Source organism: Podarcis melisellensis (genome assembly GCF_964234715.1).
Source record: "Podarcis melisellensis genome assembly, chromosome: 18".
Lineage (NCBI taxonomy): Eukaryota > Metazoa > Chordata > Lepidosauria > Squamata > Lacertidae > Podarcis > Podarcis melisellensis.
Genome location: NC_138536.1, coordinates 7,733,324 through 7,754,079, shown reverse-complemented (window position 1 = coordinate 7,754,079; position 20,756 = coordinate 7,733,324). Strand labels below are relative to the sequence as shown.

The window sequence follows — 20,756 nt, the reverse complement described above, 5'->3', positions numbered from 1 at the left end:
TGACCTTGGACAGTCACACTTCTCTGAAGTCTCGCAGCCCCACTCACCTCACAGAGTGTTTGTTGTGGGGCAGGAAGGGAAAGGAGAATGTTAGCCGCTTTGAGACTCCTTCGGGTAGTGAGAAAGCGGGATATCAAATCCAAACTCTTCTTCTTATATTTTGAGTTTATATACCCGGAGGTCTCAGAGCGGTTCACAGAATAGATCACAACATATACCATCAGAATAAAAGCAACAGCCCAATAACACAAATAATTCAAAATTATTGGGAAACGATTTACCGTATACTGAATTTTTAAAAATGTTTTAATATTTTGCTAAAAACCCAGAAGCGTTATTGCTGGAGTTATAAACAACGTAAGTTTCCAATAAAGAGAGAAATTTGTTTCTATATGCTAAAGCGGCTGGCCGCGTATTATTAGTGCAAAAATGGAAAACAGATAAAGTGCCAACGAAGAAGACTGGCATATTAAACAGTTAGAATATGCAGAGTTGGCAGGGATGCCCTCTAGAATAAGAAACCAAAACGATGAAAGATATAAAGAGGACTGGATGCTATTTATAGAATACCGTATTTTTCGCTCTATAAGACGCACCAGGAGGAAAACAGGGGGGGGAAATTCTGAATCTCAGAAGCCAGAACAGCAAGAGGGATCGCTGCGCAGTGAAAGCAGCGATCGCTCTTGCTGTTCTGGCTTCTGGGATAGCTGCGCAGCCTGCATTCGCTCCATAAGACGCACACACATTTCCCCTTACTTTTTAGGAGGGAAAAAGTGAGTCTTATAGAGCAAAAAATACGGTATATGGGAAAGTATTATAAGCAAACAATTTACCTAGCAGGATGGTAAAATTTTCAGCAGGGTAAAAAATAAATAAAGTATATAAAAGCGGTTGCGATAGACGGTTGCGATAGACGGGGTGAACTAAGAAAGGGGTTCAAAAGAACCATGGAAAGAGAGGACAGGAAGTCAAGGAATGTTTTCCGATTTTTTTGTTTGTTAAATCTTTGAAAGGTTTTTCTTTGTTGCATCTTTTTTTGTTTATGCTTTGTTGATTTGGAAGGTTATCAGAAAAGCAAATAAATCAGAAATTTGAAAATTAAAATGTGCAGTGCAGATGAGGGGCTTGCTTGCCTATGGCCCTGGCTTTGCCTCTGCAATGAAATACACTCACGGAACCCGAAAACAATTCCTCCAAACTCATAAGCAGACACCCATATGTCACGCATAATTCCATCACAAACAGTGAGGGAGCAGGTACTAATTTTGCATGTTATGTTACCTGGGTTTAAACCACTCTCACTTTTTTAGGTCCTTGGGGACTAGAAGCTTGGATATAAAGCTGAGAGAGTGTAGCAACAACGTAAGGTGGATATGTAAACGGGTCTGGAGAAGAGAGGTGTCTAAGGTGGGGGTCTTAACTTTCTAAAAATAAAATCATGGATGAAAGACCTTTCACTTGGCATGGGGTCTCTGCCAACAACAGGATTTAGAACGGACACAAGATGCTTACAGACAGCCACCCAAAAAAAGAGGCCACAGCAAATCTTGTGCATGGGTCGTCATCCAAAAAATCACCAGCACCCCTTGTTCCGCTGAGAAAGTCAGCCATGGCAGTTGAACCACAGCAAAGTGGCTGGATGATAAAAGGGACTAAGGAGGAATGGTTTGTCTGCTGGCAGCCGGACCCAGAGACCTGTAGTTCATTGAAAAATGAATGGGCTGAGCTCAGGGCCAGATTTCGGTTTGATGTGGCCCTAAGCTACTGAAGGTAACGGGGACCTTTATATGTTCAGCTGCCCTTTGTCAACAATAAATTCTCGCTGTTTTTTTGTGTTGAATATATGCTATATGGTGATTTGTGGACCTAATCTAAAACCATTTGCACATAACAAAATACGTATTTTATCAAAGTAATTGTTGAACTGAAATACAGTTAAGAAGTATAAAGGTAAAGGGACCCCTGACTGTTAGGTCCAGTCGCGGATGACTCTGGGGTTGCGGTGCTCATCTCGCTTTATTGGCCGAGGGAGCCGGCGTTTGTCCGCAGACAGCTTCCGGGTCATGTGGCCAGCAGGACTAAACCGCTTCTGGCAAAACCAGAGTGGTACCTATTTATCTACTTGCACTTTGACATGCTTTCAAACTGCTAGGTGGGTAGGAGCTGGGACAGAGCCATGAGAGCTCACCCCGTCGCCGGGATTCGAACCACCAACCTTCCGATCAGCAAGCCCTAGGCTCAGTGGTTTAGACCACAGTGCCACCCGCGTCCCTTTTTTAAGAAGTATATTAATAGTGAAATACAATTAAGAAGTATATTAATAGTGAAATAATTATTCAGCTCTAACTTAAAATGCAGGAACGCGGGTGGCGCTGTGGGTTAAACCACAGAGCCTAGGGCTTGCCGATAAGAAGGTCGGTGGTTCAAATCCCCGCGACAGGGTGAGCTCCCATTGCTCGGTCCCTGCTCCTGCCACGTCAAAGTGCAAGTAGATAAATAGGTACCGCTCCGGCGGGAAGGTAAACGGCGTTTCCGTGCACTGCTCTGGTTCGCCAGAAGCGGCTTAGTCCTGCTGGCCACATGACCCGGAAGCTGTACGCCGGCTCCCTCGGCCAGTAAAGCGAGATGAGTGCCGCAACCCCAGAGTCGGCCACAACTAGACCTAATGGCCAGGGGTCCCTTTACCTTTACCTTACAATTCCCATCATCCCTGACCACTAGTCCTGCTAGCTAGGGATGATGGGAGCTGTAGTCCAAAAACAGCTGGAGACCGAAGTTTGGGAAACCCTCCTCTAAACAACCCCATGTTATCTGCCTCCCCTGCCAAACTTCTGTTGCTCTGAAACTTTTGATGTGCTTTCGGACTGCTAGGTTGGCAGGAGCAGGGACCGAGCAACAGGAACTCACCCCATCACAGGGATTCGAACCACCGACCTTCTGATGACAAGTCCTAGGCTCTTGTGGTTTAACCCACAGCGCCACCCACGTCCCATGATGGGAATTGTAGTACACACACAAAAAGCTGGGGACTCAAGTTTGGGAAACCCTGGAGTTAAGATGCAAATAGTGGCATTTCACCCCTTTGGCAATGCTCTCTTGCAGGGGTCGTCCAGCCCCAAGACCCACATCTGACCCCCTTTCACCTAATAGTCACTTAATAGGCACATTGATAGTCCTGGAAATGGCACTTTTCCAATACGCACAGTGCGACCTTAGAATCGCCGCTAAGGACCTCTGATGTCCTTCTGCATCCCAGAGAGCCACTGAAACAGACTAGAAAGTGATTGGTCTCGATAATACAAACATTTTGGAACTTTCGCAGCGGCAAAAGTCTGCATCGGCTGAAAGAGGGAGCAAGCTGGAACAAGCATGCTAATCTAGGATTAAATGATTAAATGTCTCGACAGGTCAGGGTTTCTGAGCTGGAGAGCCTGACCACGATGAGGTTGCCAGGATCTTTTAATTCCCAGGTGAAGGAGAAGAATCGGGGGGAGTCACACCCTCTGGCTTCAATTCCAGGATCTTTTCTGTTACAGATAGGTAGCCGTGTTGGTCTGCCATAGTCAAAACAAAAAAATTTTTCCCTTCCAGTAGCACCTTAAAGACCAACTAAGTTAGTTCTTGGTATGAGCTTTCGTGTGCATGCACACTTCTTCAGATACACTGAAGAATAAGAAGTGTGCATGCACACGAAAGCTCATACCAAGAACTAACTTAGTTGGTCTTTAAGGTGCTACTGGAAGGAAAAAAATTTTTTGTTAGGATCTTTTCTGTCTCTCTTAAAATTGTTCCTTTTTCCTCCCTGTCCTCCCCCCTTTTTTTTACTGTTTACTGTTGCTGCTCCTGCTGTAAAGATTTCTTCTAAATTAACCTTGTTTTCTTGTGTAATATAAAGGTAAAGGAACCCCTGACCATTAGGTCCAGTTGTGGCCGACTCTGGGGTTGTGGCTCTCATCTCGCTGTACTGGCCGAGGGAGCCAGCGTACAGCTTCCGGGTCATGTGGCCAGCAGGACTAAGCCGCTTCTGGCGAACCAGAGCAGCGCATGGAAACGCCGTTTACCTTCCCGCCGGAGCGGTACCTATTTATCTACTTGCACTTTGACGTGCTTTCGAACTACTGGGTTGGCAGGAGCAGGGACCGAGCAACGGGAGCTCACCCCCTCGCGGGGATTCGAACCACCGACCTTCTGATCGGCAAGTCCTAGGCTCTGTGGTTTAACCCACAGCGCCACCCACGTCCCATGTATTGTTGTGTAACAAGTGTTTTATTTAAAGCTGCCATATGCCCAGAATCTCCCGGATCCGGAATACTGCAGTAGCGTCCGGGCGCAAATTGGTCAAATTTCTGGGGAAATCCGAACGTGTGGCAGTCCCATGTCGGCAGTGCCAAAGCTCAACAACTTTTCTGTCCGGATTCTCGCTGTTTGAAATATGGCAAACCTTCTTGCACTGTTGGCTGGGACTCTGTGCCCTCCAGAACCACTTATTGCTGGTGAACTCTGCAGTGTAGTCTTGTCACAAGAACACTGCTTTTTTCTGCTCCAGTTTGTTCTGCAAAGCTTCCCCAGTCCTATCTTCGAGGGGCTATTGTGCAAGGGTGGAATAAGAAGCCAGAACATTTGGGCCCCTCCAGATTTCCTTTCTTTTCCTACATCCATGGCAATTTCTACTCATAATGCTATCCCATTTTCAACTATTTATAGTGCCTGCAAAAGCTTTGCTTCATTTGCTATCGGTGCATATATAAAAACAAAAAAATTCCTTCCAGTAGCACCTTAAAGACCAACTAAGTTAGTTCTTGGTATGAGCTTTCGTGTGCATGCACACTTCTTCAGATACACAGTATCTGAAGAATCTGAAGAAGTGTATCTGAAGAAGTGTATCTGAAGAAGTGTGCATGCACACGAAAGCTCATACCAAGAACTAACTTAGTTGGTCTTTAAGGTGCTACTGGAAGGAATTTTTTTGTTTTGACTATGGCAGACCAACACGGCTACCTATCTGTAACTGGTGCATATATAGAAACTTCTTGCTAAAGGGTAAAAGAATCATTGTGGGTGGGTGGAGCAAGATTGACAGCACTGTTTATCTGCCTGCGTTATTATATATTTTATTTTATTTAAAATATTTTGACACTGCCCCTACAAAGCAGTTTGCAAAAACAACATCAACCCTGCTTTGGCTATATTTAAGATGCTCAGAGCAATGCTACCTAAAGGAGGTCTACTCAGAAAGCAATCCCATTAAATTCAATGGTTTCAAGTAAGCAAGCATGGAGTTGATCCTCTTCAGGAGAATGTTTTCCAAAGCAATACACTTGAAATGATTGCAGCTGCGCTTACATGGGAGTAAGCCCTGCTGAACCCAGAGGGACTTACTTCCGAGTAGACATGCCTGGGGCTGTGTTGTAAAAATCTTCTTCAGCTCTCCTGTGGCTGCTATGGGTGTTTTTCTTAACGGAAGGTTTTTAGAACGAATTATTTTAATGGTATAATGTGTTCATTTTTTGAAATGTGTCGCTAGCTGCTTGGAGACCTATGGGTAATAAGTTACTAAAATAATAATAATAATAATAATAATAATAATAATAATAATAATAATAAAGCCCCGTAATATTTTTTTTATGGAAATCCCACAAATGTTCTGGTTTGATTTCTGTCCAGCTTTCTTTGCACTGAAAGCCCCTCTGAGCAGCAGTAATATGATAGCCTAAATGGGAAACATCACAAAAGAGGCGATACAGAAAGCCATCTTCTAATATATACGTAAAGGTAAAGGGACCCCTGACCATTAGGTCCAGTTGTGACCGACTCGGGTTGCAGCGCTCATCTCGCTTTATTGGCCGATGGAGCCGGCATACATCTTCTGGGTCAAGTGGCCAGCATCACTAAGCCGCTTCTGGCGAACCAGAGCAGCGCACGGAAACACCGTTTACCTTCCCGCCGGAGTGGTACCTATTTATCTACTTGCACTTCGATGTGCTTTCAAACTGCTAGGTTGGCAGGAGCAGGGACCGAGCAACGGGAGCTCACCCCGTCATTGCGGGGATTCGAACTGCCGACCTTCCAATCGGCAAGTCCTAGGCTCTGTGGTTTAACCCACAGCGCCACCCACGTCCCTCTTCTAATATCTAAAGAGCTTCTAATATCTAAAGGACTTTTGTGTGAAAGATGGGGAAAGCTTGTTCTCTTGAACCCAAAGCAATGGGTTCAAATTGCGAGAAAGGAGATTCTAAAGAACTTTCTGACCATTCTCAGAAGGTGGCGGTCAGGGTTTCTCTAGCAGTGATCCTGCTTTGCAGGGGGCTGGACTAGATGACCTGGGGTGACCCCACCCAACTTTACAGTTCTCTGTTTCTAGTATTTTTTTGTTTTTGTTTGTTGCACTGTTTGAATTTATTTAGGTGAGCAAATAGGGCTCACCTACACAACCCTCAATTCCAGAACACTATCTTTCCCTACATGCCCGGGAGAATGGAGGTTGCATGCAGGGGTTGGCGACAGGGCCAAATCATGCCTGGAGAACAGGCGTTTCTAATGGGGCCACCAATGGTGAGACACCGCCCATGCTGAGCAACATGAGGGATGTGGTACATAAAGAGCAGTCAAGTACGACATTCCTTGTTTTCCTAGAGTGGCCATGCAGGGGGATGTTTGGTCCAGTCACGGGACACCAGCTGTTGAAATACCAATACACTACCCCTCAGTTTAGGGACGCGGGTGGCGCTGTGGGCTAAACCACAGAGCCTAGGACTTGCCGATCAGAAGGTCAGCGGTTCAAATCCCCGTGATGGGGTGAGCTCCCATTTCTCAGTCCCTGCTCCTGCCAACCTAGCAGTTCGAAAGCACGTCAAAGTGCAAGTAGATAAATAGGTACCACTCCGGCAGGAAGGTAAACGGTGTTTCCGTGCGCTGCTCTTGTTCACCAGAAGCGGCTTAGTCATGCTGGCCACGTGACCAAGAAGCTGTACACCGGCTCCCTCAGCCAATAAAGCGAGATGAGCGCCGCAACCCCAGAGTCGTCCGCGACTGGACCTAATGGTCAGGGGTTCCTTTACCTTTACTTTACCCCTCAGTTTGGGTTTAGATCTTAATTTACCTTTGCAGTTTCACAAATCTTGGTGAATCACCTTCCCGCCTGTCTCAACCCCCACTTAAGACAAGAATACTATTCAGAGAAGAAGAAAAAGTCTAGTTTGGTCTTTAATAGGAAAACAGTACCACATGAAAGACAGCACACGCCAAAATAATAATGAAAGCCATAACAAATATTTTACAAATATTTACAAGTCTCTCTGTACAGGGAACATCCAGTATTTGTATCCAACTAAATCCTGCTCAGAGTAGGCCCTCAGAAAACGATGGGCTCTCCTCCATCGGTTGTCAACAAGCAGAGGTTGGTGGCCATCTGCCAAGGATTCTTTAGCAGAGATTCCTGCTTTTCGGGGTCAGACTAGATGACCACGGGAACCCCTTCCACCCTCTATGGTTCTAGACCCAGACCCATCTGGGTGTGATTCGCTTAATTCCATTGGCTTCAGCTGGTCTACTCTTTTGAGTCTGACGTAGCTGAAAACAACATCATCTGTACATACACACACACACACAAACATATATATTTATATATTAACACTTTGAATATTTACAGTATAGTACATTCTGTATTGAGAAGATCCTTTGGCCTGAGACCATGTTTTCCAACTACTTTTTGCTTTATTCCCACCCACTCCTTCCTCGCTTTCCCTCACCTCTCCCAAAAAAAGGAAATTCCATTCAATGGCAGGTTTATGAATACACAACCCTCAATTCCAGAACACTATCTTTCCCTACATGCCCGGGAGAATGGAGGTTGCATGCAGGGGTTGGCGACGGGGCCAAATCAGGCCTGGAGAACAGGCGTTTCTAATGGGGCCACCAATGGTGAGACACCGCCCATGCTGAGCAACATGAGGGATGTGATACATAAGGAGCAGTCAAGTACGACATTCCTTGTTTTCCTAGAGTGGCCATGCAGGGGGATGTTTGGTCCAGCCAGTCGAGAACTTCCTGTTTCCTCCTGGCTGGGACATACTTCCTTTGCATGTGACTAGAGGTGGGCATGACCTTACCTGCCCAGGTAACAAAAGGGCAAGGCACACCCCCTCTCTTTGATTCCTCCTTTTCCATCTTCCTTTCCTTGTGAGAACTCCGGTGACTGCCAGGATTAAACCCCAATGGGGTAGATCCACATGTATGTATTTGTAACTAAGTCTGCCTTCAGGGATCCTGCAACCAGCTATCCACTGTGCATTTAAAAGGGGAATGTAAAACTCTGCTAGAGCGAAAAATATGGTCTGAAGCTCAGCATTGAAAAAAATGAAGATCATGGCCACTGGTCCCATCACCTCCTGGCAAATAGAAGGGGAAGAAATGGAGGCAGTGAGAGATTTTACTTTCTTGGGCTCCATCATCACTGCAGATGGTGGCAGCAGCCACGAAATTAAAAGACGCCTGCTCCTTGGGAGAAAAGCAATGACAAACCTAGACAGCATCTTAAAAAGCAGAGACATCACCTTGCCAACAAAGGTCTGTATAGTTAAAGCTGTGGTTTTCCCAGTAGTGATGTATGGAAGTGAGAGCTGGACCACAAAGAAGGCTGATGGCCAAAGAATGGATGCTTTTGAATTCTGGTGCTGGAGGAGACTCTTGAGAGTCCCATGGACTGCAAGAAGATCAAACCTCTCCATTCTGAAGGAAATCAGCCCTGAGTGCTCACTGGAAGGACAGATCCTGAAGCTGAGGCTCCAAGACTTTGGCCACCTCGTGAGAAGAGAAGACTCCCTAGAAAAGACCCTGATGTTGGGAAAGATGGAGGGCACAAGGAGAAGGGGATGACAGAGGACGAGATGGTGGGACAGTGTTCTCGACGCTACCAGCATGAGTTTGACCAAACTGCGGGAGGCAGTGGAAGACAGGAGTGCCTGGCGTGCTCTGGTCCAGGGGGTCACGACTAAACGACTAAACAACAACAACCCAAAAACTCTGCTAGCCCAAGTTAGGAAGGATATTAATAAACAACATATCCTCTCCTGCCTCCATGAACATTCCCACACGATGGAGGCGTGTGGCTCAGTGGCAGCCGCAGCTCCCCGCCACCATGTCGTCGTACTGCTTGAGCACCACGTTTTCATCGTCGTCGAAATATAGCAGGTTGATGGAGAACAGCTTGTCCGGCACGCAACAGGGGCCGCTGACTTCCTGGCTCAGCTTCAGGGCATTGATGATGGAGAGGACGGTGGCGTGGTTTGTGGGCCTCATGTTCTCCCCCAGCGGGAAGGGGCAGGAACCTTTGCAATGGTAGGCGTTGTAACCCCGGGGGGAGATGATCCAGCCAGACCACCCAATTTCCTCAAAGTCCACCGAGAGCGGGAGCCTCTGGCAAGGCAGCTGGTTGTCCACCGAGCGAGGGGTCCGCGTGCCGTTGGATTTGGGGCCTGCCAGATGTCCAGGAAGGGCCACGTTCTGATCAGACAATTCTAAACAGGAGAGAACAAGATCGGAGTAGTAGTAATAATAACAACAATAATTTCTTATTCATACCCTGCCCATCTGGCTGGGTTTCCCCAGCCATTCTGGGCAGCTCCCGACAGAATATTAAAAGCACAATAGAACATCAAACATTAAAAATATCCCCAAACAGGACTGCCTTCAGATGTCTTCTAAAAGTCAGATAGATAGTTGTTTATTTCCTTGACATCTGATGGGAGGGCGTTCCACAGGGCGGGCGCCACCACCGAGAAGGCCCTCTGCCTGGTTCCCTTCTCGCAGGGAGGGAACCGCCAGAAGGGCCTCAGCGCTGGACCTCAGTGTCTGGGCTGAACAATGGGGATGGAGACGCTCCTTCAGGTATACTGGACCAAGGCCATTTAGGGCTTTCAAGGTCAGCACCGACACTTTGAATTGTACTCGGAAACGTCCTGGGAGCCAATGTAGGTCTTTCAAAACTGGTATTATGTGGTCTCAGCGGACGCTCCCAGTCCCCAGTCTAGCTACTGCGTTCTGGATTAATTGTAGCTTCGGGGTCACCTTCAAAGGTAGCCCCATGTAGAGCGCATTGCAGTAGTCCAAGCGGGAGATAACCAGACCATGCACCACTCTGGCGAGACAGTCTGTGGGCAGGTGGGGTCTCAGCCTGCATACCAGATGGAGCTGGGAGACAGCTGCCCTGGACGCAGAATTAACCTGCGCCTCCATGAACAGCCATGAGTACCATGAAGGGCCAGTTGAGAAAATTACCAACGTTTGCTTATCTTTCCGGAAACATTTAGATGCCACCCTCTCACAGAGCTTCTGGGCAATCATTTAAAAGTGCCACATTGCAAAATAAAGTTTAAAGTGTTGTCTTGAGAGACAATGGAGTGCACCTCCGAGGGTGAAACACCAAAATGACCTCCCTGGGGCACAAGACCCCACCTCCCCTCCCTGATGTGGACCAATGGAAAGCAGAGCAAGACTTTTGGAATGTTGGAAATGTAAAGAAACTGAAGGAACGTTCTTTCACCTCTGGTGGACCTGCCCTAGAGTTAAGGCTTTCTGGGAAATGATATATAATGAGTTGAAAAAGGTATTTAAGTATACCTTCCCTAAGAAACCAGAGGCCTTTCTTTTAGGCATTGTTGGACAGAGGGTGTTAAAGAAGGACCGAACATTTTTTATGTACGCAACAACAACAGCAAGGATACTTGTCGCCAAGCACTGGAAAACCCAAGATTTGCCCACACTGGAAGAATGGCAGATGCAACTGATAGACTACATGGAACTAGCAGAAATGACCGGCAGAATCCGAGACCTGGGAGAAGAGGCAGTGGTGGAGGACTGGAAGAAATTTAAGGACTATTTACAAAAGTATTGTAAATTGTATGAGTGTTAAGAAAGATGTAAGATTATAAATAATATGGCACCATTAAGTTAGTTGAAAGGAATATGAAGATAAGTGAAAATCTAAGAAAAGATAAATTTTGGATAAATATTATGTTAAAATTAAGCTTTTAAGCTTTGGGTAAAAATATCTAAAATTAGGGACACAATATTGGAAAATTATAAAACAAGAATTGAAACAAGGTGATAAATTGCTGGTTAAAGTTTGATAAACTTGGAACGCAGGAACGAGAGATACGAGGAAGTCCAAAGAAGCGAAGAAAATATGGTTATTATAATGTTATATGTTACCTTGTTTGTTTTGTTCATTGTATTAAGAAAATCTTTAATAAATATCTTATATATATAAAAAAGAGACTTTTGGCACCAGTTTGGCTGCAGAAATTGCCAGAAGGAGCTGTACAACCGTCTTAGGGACTCTGCTGTGGATTTGTGAAGGCCCAGGGTTTACACCTGAGCCTTTTCTTCTTGCAGCACAGATTTCTAGATCAGCGGTTCTCAACCTGTGGGTCCCCAGATGTTGTTGGACTACAACTCCCGTCATCCCTGACCTCTGGCCTTGCTAGCTAGGGATGATGGGAGTTGTAATCCAACCACATCTGGGGACCCACAGGTTGAGAAAGGCTGTTGTAGATGATCTACCTTCCCAGGTGGATGAACCCCACTTTCCCCTCCCTTATCTCTACAACACATGCAGAAAATTGCCTTCTTGACCATCGGAGCCACTCTTGGGTGGGTGCTGAAAAATCACAGTCACGGGAATAAGGTGTGTCCTGAAAATGGATATTTCAAGTGTCAAGGGGTGTGGAGGACATGAGCGTACGATGGAAACTAGGCGATGAAAGTGCATTATTCCTCGGACTATATGGAACTTGCTGAACTGACTCCCGAGACCAGAGAGAAGAGACGGTGGAAGAAGATTGGAAGAAGTTTAAGGAATATTTGAAAAAAATATGTTAACATTTAAATCTTAGAATAGCTTTGGAAGTGGACATAGGCTGTAGGGTTAGAAGTGGAAGATAGTGTATTTTAAAACAGTATTATCTGCAAGGGATAAAATGTGAAGATTTTTATGCTTAAATTAAGTGCGATAAACAAAAAAATGGTTAGAAATTACGATATATGTAACTGCTAAAGATGAGGTAAAATGAAAATCAGATAGGGGGGACTTGGGGAAGCCCACCTAACAATGTTTAGGGGGGAAAGGACAAGACAAGAATTTGTTTGTATTGTTGGTTTTTCTGTTTGTGTTGTTTATTTGTGTTATAAAATGAATAAAAAAAATGGGGGGGAGTGCATTATTCCAAGTTCACTACAGATGCTACAGTCTTGTATGTCCCCTTTTATTACAGCAATGTCTTTGATCCTGCCACACCGAGAGACAAAACACATCTTTCTTTACTCACCTAGGAAGGGGTTGCTGGGCAACAGGGCCCCCCGACGCCCGTCGTCGGTGAACAAAACCAGCATGGGCCTTTTGCTCTCGTGGTGATCTCTGCCCGACGCGAACTGCACGGCTCCATCGTCTAGGGGTGCTCCACCGAGGGACCGAACAGTCACCAACAGCCCTTGGTTACTGCTCTCCTCGTCCATCCAGGAGCGGACCTGCAACGTCACGTCAGACCAGTTAATGTTTTGCACGCAGAGCCGTGTGGCTCGAGAGAGCGAGCCAAGCCGCGCCCGGTGGCAGAGGGGAGGATAATTCCGGTTGTCCTTTTCTGAGCTCTTTTCCAACTCTACAGTCTCCACTTTTGAGACCAGAACTGCACGCAGTACCCCAAACCGCAAAAATAAAATCACAGTTCTAAATACACATTGTGGGTTGTACTCCATGTAGCACTAAGTCAGGCACAGGCAAACTCGGACCTCCAGCTGTTTTGGGACTACAACTCCCATCATCCACAGGGCCAGTGGTCAGGGATGATGGGAATTGTAGTCCCAAAACATCTGGAGGGTCGAGTTTGCCTATGCCTGCACTAAATGCAAGGATATCTGCTTGTGTTGCTGTACTTTACAGGGGGCAAGGGGAACCCAAACAGAAATCAATGGAAAATGTAAGGAGCCATGTTACGGATTGGTTACGATATCACAAGTGACATGAAATGTTTAAATTAGGTAGAAAAAAAAGGTTTTCTGGACCAAAGCTTACAATTCGAAAAAATAACTTTTACAAAACAAAGAGAAACTCAGTGACACGCTGGGCAATAGATAGATTTTTAACCTCTGGGAAAGTGACTTGAAAGTTCACAGCATGTTATTCTTTGAAGGAGAACTACTTGAAAATGATTCACAGATGGTACTTAACTCTGAGTAGGCTTGCTAAGATGTATAAGACGGAAGCAGGTATGTGCTGGAGATGCAATGAGACTAAGGGAACGTTCTTTCAAATGTGGCGGACTTGTAAAAGGGTAAAAGAGTATTGGGAAATGATCAAAAGTACCTTCCCAAAAAAGCCCAAGTCCTTTCTGTTGGGGATAATTCAGACTGAAATTCCGAGGTGTCAAAAAAGGTTACAGTGGTACCTCGGGTTACATACACTTCAGGTTACAGACTCCACTAACCCAGAAATAGTACCTCAGGTTAACAACTTTGCTTCAGGATGAGAACAGAAATTGCGTGGTGGCAGCGGCGGGAGGCCCCATTAGCTAAAGTGGGTACCTCAGGTTAAGAACAGTTTCAGCCTAAGAACGGACCTCCAGAATGAATTAAGTTCTTAACCCGAGGTACCACTATATTTATGTATGCTACAACTGCAGCCTGTGTTTTGTTAGCCCCAAAATGGAAAACAAGCGAGGTCCCAACCAAAGAAGAATGGCAACTTAAACAGATGGAATAATCGCAGCTTGCGGACTTAACATATAGAATAAGAGAAGACGAAGAACATACGTTTAGAGAAGATTGGAAAACGTTTGTTGAATATTTGGGAAATAATGGTGTACATTACGCCGGCAGCATTAGGATAAATTCAACAATGTAAACAAGTTTAAGGTAAAGGTAAAGGGACCCCTGACCATTAGGTCCAGTCGTGACCGACTCTGGGGTTGCACGCTCATCTCACTCTATAGGCCGAGGGAGCCGGCGTTTGTCCACAGACAGCTTCTGGGTCATGTGGCCAGCATGACTAAGCCGCTTCTGGCAAACCAGAGCAGCGCATGGAAACGCCGTTTCCCTTCCCGCCGGAGGGGTACCTATTTATCTACTTGCACATGACGTGCTTTCAAACTGCTAGGTTGGCAGGAGCAGGGGCCGAGCAATGGGAGCTCACCCCGTCGCGGGGATTCGAACTGCCGACCTGATCGGCAAGTCCTAGGCTCTGTGGTTTAACCCACAGCGCCACCCGTGCAATAATGGAATACTGAATGGTTTAGTTTTTTGTAAAATATGCAGGGATGTACAATATGTAAAATGAACCACGGAAAGAGAAGAGGGGAAGTCACTGATATTTTAAGGATGTTGAAATGAGTATTTTAAATTGTAAAATGGATATATAGGATCTCTGCTTGCGACGCATTATTGTTCCTGCAGCCGGGTCCAAGTAGGGTCTGCGTAGACCAGAAACAACTGGATTTGCCTGATTTCTGCTCTGCAGCAAAGATCAAAAGCAGAACCAGTTGCGGCAAGGAAAACATTTGTTCGGCTGCAATCCTGGAAACCTCTGGGGTCAACTTAGTAAGGTAAAGGTAAAGGGATCCCTGACCATTAGGTCCAGTTGTGGCCGACTCTGGGGTTGCGGCGCTCATCTCGCTTTATTGGCCGAGGGAGCCGGTGTACAGCTTCCGGGTCATGTGGCCAGCAGGACTGAGCCGCTTCTGGCGAACCAGAGCAGCACACAGAAACGCCGTTTACCTTCCCGCCGGAGTGGTACCTATTTATCTACTTGCACTTTAACTTGCTTTCGAACTGCTAGGTTGGCAGGAGAAGGGAACGAGCAACAGGAGCTCACTCCGTCGCAGGGATTTGAACCGCCGACCTTCTGATCAACAAGTCCTAAGCTCTGTGGTTTAACCCACAGCACCACCCGCGTCCCGGGGTCAACTTAGAGCAGACTCTAAAAAAAGGCATTGAAACAAACTCACCGCTTGTGTGATGGCGAAGACCTCCCAGCCCGTTCCCTGCACGGCAAGGAGTTTAGCAGACAGTAGCTTCTTTCCTTCAGGGGTATCCATGCTGTCTTTGTCAAGGACCTGATAAATGCTCACCTGAAAGGATGGAGAGAGAGAGAGCAAGGTAAGCCAAAGGAATCAGGTCTTGCTCACACCAGCTCCAGAGTGCTCCAGTTTGTAAATGTCCCTTCAAATCAAGCCTGTTTAAGCAACTCACGGAAAATCCCACCCCGAGGTGCGGCAATGGGAAAAAGCACTCTGCACATGCTCTCTGGAAACATCATTTGCAACTTCTTTCAAAGCTCTGTGGGGCAGCGGCAGTCCAAATATTCGGATGTCAACAGTTGTTTAATAATAATAATAATAATTTTTATTTATATCCCGCCCTCCCCGGGCAGAGCCGGGCTCAGGGCGGCTAACACCAATAAAATCACAGTAAAAACGTAAGGGGGTGGGGACTGATTTAAAATACAGGTTAAAATGCAGCCTCATTTTAAAAGTAGCCCATAGATCAGGACCATAAGGGGAGGGAAACAGAAGGGTCAGACTGAGTCCAAACCAAAGGCCAGGCGGAGCAGCTCTGTCTTGCAGGCCCTGCGGAAAGATGTCAAGTCCCGCAGGGCCCTAGTCTCTTGTGACAGAGCATTCCACCACATTGGGGCCAGCACTGAAAAGGCCCTGGCCCTAGTTGAGACCAACCCAACCTCCTTGTGACTTGGGACCTCCAAAATGTTGTCATTTGTGGACCTTAAGGTCCTCCGCAGGGCAAAACCAGGAGGCGGTCCTGGAGGTACAAGGGTCCTAGGCCGCATAGGGCTTTAAAGGTCAAAACCAGCACCTTCAACCTGACCCTGTACTCCACCGGGAGCCAGTGCAGTTGGTAAAGCACTGGATGAATGTGATCCCGCGCCAAGAACCCCGTAAGGAGTCTCGCTGCAGCATTCTGCACCCGCTGGAGTTTCTGGGTCGGCTTCAGGGGCAGCCCCACATAGAGCGAGTTACAATAATCAAGCCTGGAGGTGACCGTCGCATGAGTCACCGTGGCCAGATCAGGGCGAGAAAGTTTCCAGTTGGAAGCTTCCAGACTCAAACCAGGTTTTTGGGGTAGATAAGCAAGCAATGGATGGCTGAGGGCGATAGCTCATTCAGTAGAGCATGAGGCTCTGTCTCGGGGCCATGAGCCCCACACATCGGGCAAAAGATTCCTGCATTTCAGCGGGGTCAGACTAGATGACCCGTGTGGTCCCTTCCAACTATGATTCTGTGATACGTTGCACACGGGGAAGACTTTATTTTATTTTATTTTATTTTATTTTATTATTTTATTTTATTTTATTTTATTTTATTTATTTTATTATTTTATTATTTTATTTTATTTTATTTATATTTATTTTATTATTTTATTTTATTTTATTATTTTATGTATTTTATTTTATTTTATATGGGAGAATGGACTGCCTACTCCTCCTTATAATAATCAATAAACATGTCTGGAATATTTTTCTGCAAAGCTTTTCGGACCATAGATACCCAAAGCCCCACTTCTCTTAGGCTGCCAGACCAATCAGCCTAAGAGAATTTAAAAAATAAAATAAAATAAAATTTTGGCTTTCGTCATGTTTTTCAATTAATGCGTCTGCTCACTTGACAGGCGTTGATTATTAAAAGAGCAGACAACTTGACCTTTCATTTCTAAGGCTAAGTGTACCATGTTGAATTCTGCCAGAAAACACCAAATAAGAATATCAGCGGTACTGTAGAGAACAGAATTTAAAGATGGAAAGCGCTGAAACGGTAAATCAGCAAAACAAAAATAAGTTTCCTGGTTTTGCTCGACTGCCGAGTAACTTCAGCTATTAACAGAAAACGTGGCAAGGAGTAAAAATATAGGAAACAACTTTTAAGCAAGCGCAAAGGTACTGTGAAAAATCATGAATATTGTCCAAGTTCCCTGCAAAAAATTAACGAGGGCACATTTTGAAGGGTTTTGGGGGTTTTTTTCACTAGATACTTAGAAGCTTCTAAAGTTCAGCGCACGAGGAAGACTGGACCATTATTGTCCCAAATTCTATGGGGAGTGCGATTCCCGGCAACTGGGTCTTCAGAAGTCAAGAGTGCCTCTGGGCATGGAAAGAGCGGAGCTCTCGGGGAAATCTTTGGCCATTTACCTGGCAGAAGTGCTGCCTTCTGGGAAGAGGCCCATCGGCTGCCCTTGCCCGCAGCTTGAAGAGGTGCAGCTCAGCCGTGAGGACTCTCTCGTTCTTTGCCACGCTGGACAGGATGAAGAGGAATCGCATCTGGTCACCTTGAGCTAGAGAAGGAGGAAAGGAAGGGGATTAAAAATGTCCTTTTGTCGTATTTTGTTAGCTAAAAAGTGGAAAACCCCAGAATTACCAACAAAAGAAGAATGTCAGGTGAAGATGATGGATTTTTCGGAGCTAGCCAACCTAACCAGAAGACCAGAAGGAGGAGGAGTATCAGGAGGAGTGGAATAAATTTAATGATTATTTAGTTAAATTTGCTAAGTTAAACTAACTGGAAACAGCTTGCAGATACTTAACAGGCTTAGGATTTTATTTATGTTAAGTGATGAATTAATATGTTTAATTCCATAAGGTGAAGACCTAAGGATGTTAATGTTTAAGTTAAATTTCATAAAAATTGGGATTTGGAAAACCGTTAAAAGGACATGCAATGAAATTCAACCAAGGGGAAGCGAGGAAGTCACTTAACAAAGTTAGTAAGTGTAATTTTCAATAAGGCTATGATTTTTGGTTGTTTTTGTGTGTGTGCTTGTTTGTTTATAATATTGTGAAAACTAATAAAAATTTCTGAGGGGGGAAATGTCCTTTTGTCACTCTCAAGGCTCGTCCACACTCGACTGCCATTTGCTCAGATTCAGTGCTAAAAGAGCAGGGGTAAACAGATATTGAATTATTTGGGCAGGTTTGAACAATTTGGGGCAGCTAAAATGTTAAAAGCTAAATAAACCTTGTGGAGGGAGGAGTGTTAAGGTATATAGAATTGTACATACGGTTGATTTGAATATGTTATTATTGATTATGTATACCCAATGTATCAGCCACCTGGGGGGTTTCACTGTGTTTGGGTTGTTGGTAAAAAAAATAAAAATTAAATAAAAATTCCTAAATTAGGCTGACGAAAAGGCTGACACAGGAATAGTGTGCAAGCTTTCACGTTCTCCAGAACTCTTCACCTTGCCTGAGGAAGAGCTCTGTGGGACTCAAAAGCTTGCATGCTGGTCATGTAACATTTTTTGATGACCTGGTAAAGAAATGTTCCAATATGGAATTTTTTTGATGGGGCCAACACAACTACATTTATTTTTTGTGTTACCTGGACATAACTTGAGTGCAGAAAGTGGACATTTAAAAGATAGTGAGTTTCAACACTTATTTTGACGTTAACCTCACCCCCACTCCTAAAAATAAGAGAAAATGTGTTGCATCTGATGTTAGCCCTGTCAGAGCTGACCTGCTGAAATTAACAGATGCAAATTACTTGGGTCCATTAATTTTAAAAGGTTGACTCTGAGTAGATACAACCCAATATGTTTAGGGTGCGTTAAATGTGAAATATTTTGGAAAGATAACACATGCCAGAAGGCTGTTATTTTTGCTGCAACTGACTCACAGTTCCCCCTCTGCAAGTTAAAATGCATGTTTGCAATTGTAAGTGAATCTCTGGTTCGCTAGTAAAACAGAATTACTGTGCTGCACGTCTAAAAAGTGTGTCCCCAGCGTGAAAAGTTTGGCAAGCTCTGATCTGGTCCAAGTCCTTTGCAATGCAGGAAAATGTAGCGTTCCCATATAGGGATCAAATCTGCAACCGTAGCATTTATGAGCACCACACTCTAACCAAATGAGCTATCCTGGCTCCAATGAATCATTTCTTGATCTGGATAAAATATAAAGATATTTAGAGTAAAAAGGAAAGGCAGTTTGCTTTGTCCATAAAAATACCACCATCTGCACAGCTGTGCTGAATTTTTACAAAACAGTGTGCAAGCTTTGGAGTCCTTCAGAAAAACGGAAGGAGAGGTTTGTGCGAAGATCAAACCCCAAAGCCCAACAGGGACAGAACTACCTAAACTATATAGAAAATTATTCATGTATGCTACTACAGTGGCAAGAATGTTACTCGCCCCAAAATAGAAAAAAACAGAAGTTTCAGCAAAAGAAGAATGGATACAAAAACTTATGGAATAAGCAGAAATGGTGAAACTTAGTGGAGGAATTAGAAATCAAGACAACAAAATGTTATAAAAGAATGGAAATGGGTTAGTGAATATTGACAGATAAACTGTAAACAGATAAGGACATTGGCAGGATTATTGTAATAACCTGCAGCACATATTTAAAGTAGATGAATAAGTGGGCAAGTTAAGTTAATTTGGATATGCAGAACAGATATTAAGAATAAATTTAAGGAACCGCAGAAAGAGGGGGGAGAGAGTTGAGTTTGGAAATGTTAAAATGGTTGTAAAATGAATGGAATGTATAAACCTGAAAAGCAAAAATAAGATAAAATAAAACAGGCCAAATGCCTTCATCACAAGGAAAGGTGTCAGATTTTAGGCCAGCTGAGGGGAACCTTTGCTTTTCCAGATGTTGCTCAGCTACAGCTTCCATCAGCTCCAACAGACCCAGGGATGGTGGTGATGGGAGTTGTAGTTTATCACGTCCAGAGGGTGCAAGGTTCCCCACCAGGGACAGTTTGCAGCCCTTGGTGGGGTCCCTAACAACAACCGCCCATCACCTCCCTCCTGTAAACCCCACCAAGAAAGCCTGCCTTGTGCCCCAGAGACCCTGCCAATGCCCCCCTCTTACTTTTGTCCAGAAAGCTGCGCACTGTATTGCCTTCCAAGATGTCCGGGTCTTTGGTGACTCCATCGTCATCGGCCACCGTGTTGTAGAGGTCCACCATGTACTGGGGAGGCCGGACGATGTGCTGGGGAGATTGAGGGGGGTCCCCGATGCCAAAAACCTCCAGCAGCCTCTTGAGGGCCTGAGCTCTTGTGCCCTCGGAGCTCCCTGCCTCCAGATGGGCAGGAGACGAGGGTCTGCAAGGGAAGGTGGGCATCCATGCCAGGAGAAGCAGAAGCAGTTGCTGGGCGTGGAACATGGCTGATTTCTCTCCCTCTAACCTCTCTTTACATCTGGCTCCTCTACAAGGCTGCACTTATAACCATGGCTGCTGCCCATCTCTTGCCCCCACAATGAGCTCCATGGATTAGGTCCCCTTGCTAATGGGCCACTCAGGAAGGGCTAATTGCGGCGCTAACAAGGTGCGAAGGAACACACAAGCCTTTTCTGGGGTGGGTTGTGGATTCTCTCCCTTTGACACCCCTTTCCAGAAAAGAGGAAAATGGACCTGGCATGGCAGGAAGGAGAAGGGAAGCCAGCTGTCAAAGTTTATTCAGTAGGCAAAGGCTGGGTTTGCTCTCCCTGGGAGGCTAACGGGTGTGTAATGGGGCCATTAAGGTGGGGATTAAGGCAGCCTTTCTGCACGAAGGCAGGAGAGGAAAGGCTAATATACAAGCAAGAAAAAAAATGAGGAGCCAAGCAACCTTATTTCCCCGCAAAAACAGAGCGTACATCATGGATTAGGATATAGATGCACAGAGACACACAGAGGGACAGAGAATGAAAACATGCTTGAAAGCCAGCTGTCAATCCCATCAAAACACCACACACTATTACGTTATCCTGTAAA

The 20,756-nt window shown here is 45.3% G+C and overlaps 1 protein-coding gene across 1 annotated transcript; it reads right to left on the bottom strand.

Annotated features, from left to right (window-relative positions):
• Positions 1–9,080: 9,080 nt before the first annotated feature.
• LOC309361065 (bone morphogenetic protein 4-like) lies at positions 9,081–20,165 on the bottom strand (the record flags this gene model as incomplete). Its single annotated transcript, XM_081896016.1, has 5 exons — positions 9,081–9,473; positions 12,324–12,522; positions 14,994–15,116; positions 17,189–17,331; positions 19,871–20,165. 5 exons carry the CDS (start codon positions 20,163–20,165, stop codon positions 9,109–9,111), a joined length of 1,125 nt encoding a protein of 374 aa, XP_081752142.1. The 3' UTR covers positions 9,081–9,108.
• Positions 20,166–20,756: the final 591 nt, after the last annotated feature.